This window comes from Medicago sativa, chromosome 4 (genome assembly GCF_051527215.1).
Source record: "Medicago sativa cultivar Bolivia chromosome 4, Bolivia_mono, whole genome shotgun sequence".
Taxonomy (NCBI): Eukaryota; Viridiplantae; Streptophyta; class Magnoliopsida; order Fabales; family Fabaceae; genus Medicago; species Medicago sativa.
In genome coordinates this window covers 78,958,807-78,964,935 of record NC_140752.1, presented here as the reverse complement: position 1 = coordinate 78,964,935, position 6,129 = coordinate 78,958,807, and the positions used below count along the sequence as shown (strand labels likewise).

At 35.2% G+C, this 6,129-nt stretch overlaps 1 protein-coding gene across 1 annotated transcript; it reads right to left on the bottom strand.

Annotated features, from left to right (window-relative positions):
* Positions 1–242: 242 nt before the first annotated feature.
* Positions 243–2,453, bottom strand: LOC146932296 (zinc finger BED domain-containing protein RICESLEEPER 2-like). Its single transcript, XM_085708363.1, has 2 exons — positions 603–2,453; positions 243–497 (listed from the first exon to the last, which is right to left on the bottom strand). Exons 1-2 carry the CDS (start codon positions 2,343–2,345, stop codon positions 459–461), a joined length of 1,782 nt encoding a protein of 593 aa, XP_085564489.1. The 5' UTR covers positions 2,346–2,453; the 3' UTR covers positions 243–458.
* Between the last annotated feature and the right edge of the window lie 3,676 nt (positions 2,454–6,129).

Sequence of the window (6,129 nt, the reverse complement as noted above, 5' to 3'; positions counted from 1 at the left end):
CTGATAAAGCCTGAAAGCCTATTTAAAAGCCTATTATACATAAAGGCCTATGAACACCAACAAGCCTACTATTAAATATGCCTGTAACTTATAAAGGCCTAAGCACACCAACAAGCCTATTAAAGCTACTAAATAGACAAATCTTATGAAGCCAGAGTGCATAAAAAAAATTAACAATGTGAAGATTAACAATAATTGAAGAGATGCAAATTGCATGTTTAGTAGTCAAATATTTGTCGAAACTCAAAATTAAACACCCAAATAATGTGTTAGGGAATACTTAGAGTACATCATCGAGACAGCGACCAAAAACAACATATTTAGGAAAAGTAAATGTTCAAATTCATTCAAGACAAGATAACAAAAGGGGCCATTAACATATGTTCTAATAACAGGCCTTTACTTTCAAATTACATCAGAAATTATAATTGTCTAACAGCAACTTAGCAATCTTCGCATCAAATCTTCAATATGATCTCTTCTTGTTGTTCCGACACCTTAAAAATAACATATAATTTGTCATTATGTATCACTATAACAAATAGTAATCATATTTAGAAATATAAAAAATTTGTTTAAATAAGAAAACATTAATGGTTTACCGTTGACTTTCTCCGCAAACCATACTTGTGACGCAGCCAGTCCCCTCCGCAAATGAGTGTCTCAATAGATTCCTCATTCAATCTAGAACGGAATTCATCGATAACTCTTCCTCCAGCACTAAATGTTGATTCTGATGCCACAGTTGATATTGGAATTGCTAGTATATCAGCAGCCATCTTTGACAAAATTTTATACTTCAAGCTATTGTTTCGCCACCATGTCAGTGCACAAAAAGAGTTGTTGTTACCATCAGGAATGCATAGACCTTCCTTAAGATAAGAATCTAATTCAGATTTCATTGCAGGGATTGCCACTTTTTCTCTCACAAGAACCATCATGTCGTCAAATCCAGTGGAAATTGCAGGTTTAGGTGCAGAGGAAGATGAAGAGTTATTGCTATCATTAGTTAGCACTTCACTAGATGACGACTCTTCAAGACTTTGAGCTACATACTCTTCATACAATTTATTCAATGCAGCACGCACCTTTTCTATATTCTCTGTTGCAAGTTCAGCAGGCTTATATAAATAAGGAAAACATATACTAACCACATGGAATTTGCACCTTGGATCCAAAACACTAGCAATGGCCATTAGTAAATTGCATTGACCCCAATATTTGTCAAACTTTAGTTTCATTTGGGCTGCCATATCTCTGATGAAAACATTTTCATCCTCATAAGCATTATCAATCACTTGTTTAACCCTCCAAATTTCTGGAAGGTACAAATTTGCAGTGGTATACTCACTACCTGAGATTATATGAGTAGCTGAATTGAAGATCTCTAAAAGCTTACAAATCTTCTCAACTTTCTCCCAATCTTCTTGTGAAGGTTCGAAACCATAGTGTGGCTCCCTTTCTTGATAATCTGCAAATGCAAGCTTGAATTTTAAAGCAATAGATAGCATGTGAAAAGTAGAATTCCACCTTGTTGGACAATCAAGAACAAGCCTTCTCTCTTTCAAGTGCTTCTGTTCAACAATGTCACAAAAAATTTTCAACCTTGAATCGTTATGATTAACATACTTGACACTTTCGCGAATATTGTAAATAATATTCTTAATCACGCCAAGACCATCTTGCACTAACAAGTTTAGGATGTGTGCACAGCATCTCACATGAAACAAAGCACCATCCAAAACCAACTTATTGCTCAATGATAAGTTATCCTTGAGAATCCTTAAGCATGAGTCATTGTAAGAAGCATTATCAACAGACACTGAAAATACTTTATTTTCAATCTCCCGAGATTTTAAGCACTTGAAAATTGCATCAGCCACATCAACTCCACGTCTTGGAGCAGGCACTTTCACAAAACTCAAAACTCTCTTTTGAAGTTTCCACTCAACATCTATGAAATGTCCTGTGATCACCATATACTCAACAACTTGATGACTTGATTTCCACATATCAGTAGTTAAACTAATCTTGCTTACAGTTTTCAGCTCAGCTTTTAATGCCTTCTTCTCAGCCTCATATATTGCCAAACAATCACTTCTTATGGTTTTACGACAAACTTTTTGAAAATCTGGATTTGCAAACTGAAAACCCCACATTAAAACATCATCTTCAACCATGCTAAAAGGATACTCATGCACCATAATACAAGTTGCAATAATTTCCCTCATCTTCCCATTAGAGTATTTAACACCAGGAACAAGAAATGGATTACTTGCACTTGAAGGTTTAAATGGAATGGTTGGTTGTTTCTTTTGTGCACGCTCATGCAACTTTTTATGCATACAAAGTTCAGAATGCCTCTTTAGATGGCTAGTGCTAGACCCTCTTCCACCGGTAGACAACTTCTCTTTACAATATTTGCATACAGCTTTCTTTACACCGTCATTGAGTTCAATTTCGTCAAAATCCTCCCAAACAGCTGAGGTTTTTTTCCTTTTCTTCTTGGGGACACGCTCTTCTACTTGATCTTTACCTTTTTCATTCTCTGGAATTTCTCCATTTTGGCTTGAATCTACACGCACAGGTTCATTTACCTCATTTTGAGGAGCTATGGTAGAACTAGTCATTCCACTATTTTCAAGTGGAGAAGCCATTAGATGGACCTGGTTCACATAGATAGGACACAATAAATTAATAACACAATAAACAAATTATTTAGTGGCTACATGACAAATTTCAATTCAAACAAAGTATAGTAACTAGAATAAATAATAACAATAAACATAAACTTACGAAGCACATGTATAGACACGGACATCAAATACGACGTGAATACCAAAATTCCAACACCAATAATAATTTGAATAAATCATATAATCCGATGTAAGTATGTGTGTCGGTGTTGTGTCGGCGTAAGTCCGACATCGGAACACGCCTAATCTAAGAACGGTTCGTGCTTCACATACATAAACTAATCACTACTCACTACTACTAGTCTACAAAAGTAAAAGAAACACTATTGAACATGTGGTCCAAAAATCAATAAACATTAAGAATGTACAATACGCATAAACTAGTTTAATAAAGGAAAAAACAATTTCTGGAATCAAAATGCCTCCCAATATTGAACATGTGGTCCATGCCTCCATTATATTATATAAATAAGTGGAAAAAATCATGTCTGTCAAAGACAGATTAAAAGCGAAGCTAACTATTAACTAGCCAAAGACAAGGAGCTAGATTACATTAACGAAAAAAGTAAACCACAAAAAGAAAAAGATATTAGTTTACACTTCATTCACCTGATGAATCGGTTAGTGATGGCTTGAGATTAAGGTTTTTCGGCGACTGTTCAATCTGCAGAAGTTGTGAGAATTTGACTTATGTTGTGTCTTTTGTGAGAGAGGCGTTTGCGTTTCAGTTCATTTAGGGTTAAGTGCTTTTTATGTATCATGGTTGTGTCTTTTTATGTATCTCTTTCTCTGATAAGCGTTTGCGTTTCCCAATATTGATGGTTAATTGCTTTTTATGTATCAGAGTTAATTTTTATGTATCTATGAGAAGCGTTTGCTTTTCCCAATATTGAAGGTTAACTGCTTTTTCTGTACCAGGGTTAAAAATGTAAAATACTATATATAAACAGGCCGGCCTGACGGGTCTAATAGGCTTTTTTGCAAGCCTAAGCCTGGCCTATTTAACTAAATAGGCTTTACAAAAAGCTTGAGCCCAGCCTTTTTATTAAACGGGCCAGGCCGGGCTAGGCCTTAAATAGGCTGGGCCGTAGGCCCCTGTCGGACGGCCTGGCCTATTCCCACCCCTAGGAGCTAGTAATAAGATAAAGGGTAGATGATGGATGAAAGTGGTGTTTTGGACAGATCATTTAGTGACTGCTAGTATTCAGAAACTTTATTCGGTCTAAATGTTGGGATGGAAGAATTTAATATGGATAAGGAAACATATATTGATTTATCAGGAACATAACTAGGATGACACGATCTCGACACTCATGTTGATGACGATTTGGTAGGCAAGGCTCAGGTGCGGTGGAGATTATGCTTTGACGATGGGAAAGAACCCTGCAAAACAAGTGACTGATCATAACTAGACAAGGCGGGGGTGCCCCGGTTATCTAGACGAGCTTGTTGTCAATACTTACGGGAAATCAGCGAATAACGGTGGGAGTCAGTTAGCGATTGGTTGGACGGTAGGGTGGTGTTTAGGTGCGGTCGTAGAACGCACAAGTGACCTTCGCTAAGAACCTTTAAGGTATTGTAACGGGTTTGACATATTTTTTGTTGCTGTTTTGCCTGCCAATATGCTAGCATGCAGGGGCAGTGGTTTTAAATTTTTGTGGCCTAATCGTTGAATTCTTTATAGAATTTTCTGAATTTGCAAGAATTAAAACTGACAGGAGATTTTATTTTAGCCAAAGTTGCTAATGTTGGCCTAGTGTATTTTAATATTGATGAGAGTATAGGCATTTATAGGTGTGTCTTTGTATTGTTAGGGGGCCTGGTGTAGTACTTGTATTGTTATGCATGCATCTTCAATAAAATCCATGCTGTGCTCTATGACTTGATGAACATTAGGTGAAGTTTAGTGGGAAAGGCTAGTTGCTTCCCATCATGGGAAAGTTGCCTTTTCACCATCAGATCATAAGATGAGCATAGTTTTATGGTAGACTGCCAACACTAGATTTTTTCTGTAAGTTCATCATATTCATCTTGTTCACATAGCCCAGAAAGAAAAAAACAATTGCATTGTCTTCTCAAACCCAAAATTTTCCGAGCATACAATCTTGCATACTGTCCCAAAATCAAATCAGATTTAATCCATTTTCCTAATTCTAATAAGCTTCAAACTATTTTTAGGGAAGCTTAGGCAATCTGTGTTATTGATTTTTGGGTTTTAGAGAAATTTGGTACTGAGAAATCGGATTTTCTAGAGAAATTGATATGGAAGCTTCAATATTTAATTAAAAATATTCTTGAATTGCCAAAAACAAAAGGGGGCCAAATCACAAACAAAATTACAGTTATTATTCTCCACAAATCAATGGAGTTAAAAATGAAATATTTTTAAGTTTTTAATGTTCAGTAGAATTTTGTAAGGTAAACTATGAACATTTATGATTTTGCCCATTTTTCCAGATTGTAGGGAATTGGATTGGGAACATATAGAAACCATATGAATTTGGGATAGAAGTGGTTTTGCAAGCAAATGAACGTGTAGTTTATTTTGTGTTTGAGAATTGAAAAATTGGGAAAATAGAATAATTGAGAAGAATAGATTTTGATGTTCAACCATGGAGAAAAATGAATCAATATGAATGGGTTAAAAACAAAGACTTGGGTTCATACTCCCAGATGCATGCGTGAGAGAGAGTGTGAATAGTGATGGAGAATAGTGTAGAAAAAATTCAGTGTTGGCAGTCTACCATAAAACTATGCTCCTCTTTTGATCTGATGGTGATAAAGCAACTTTCCCATGATGGGAAGCAACTAGCCTTTCCCAGGCTAAATCTCACCATATTTTATAATAGACTGCCTATATTATATTTTTTTCCTTTCTCTTTCATATTGTCTTCAACCCATGAATACCAAAATTTTGCAGAGATCTGAAATCCATGTTTTACCAAAGCCTTTGCAGGTAACATTCATAAACTCAAAAACACATTGATTCTTGGCATTTTTTGCAAGAACCTTAAAACACATGCAAATAAAAATCATCAAGTTTAAGAATAAAAAAGTGTGGGACATTAATGAACAAAAAATCAAGTTAAGAACAAACATCAAAAGTTGCTCGCGGCAATGGTTTTGATTTTGTTTTCCTATGAATTAACTTGTTTTGTTTGTAACTTAATTGTTCAACAAAAAATTAAGTAAAAAATCGAAAATAAATTTTGTTGTGTTTCATGAAATAATTATATGACTTTTGGATTATAACACTCAGAATCTTGTTTGTTCATAGGAAAACAAAATCGAACATTAATGAAGAAAACATTAAGTTAAAAACAATCATACAAAATCTGCAATGGTATCTCTTGTTAATTGTTCTTTAATTTTATTTACTGGGTGTTTTAAGAACGACATGATGAAGATGGAGTCAGTGGCGGTCAATAGCTGG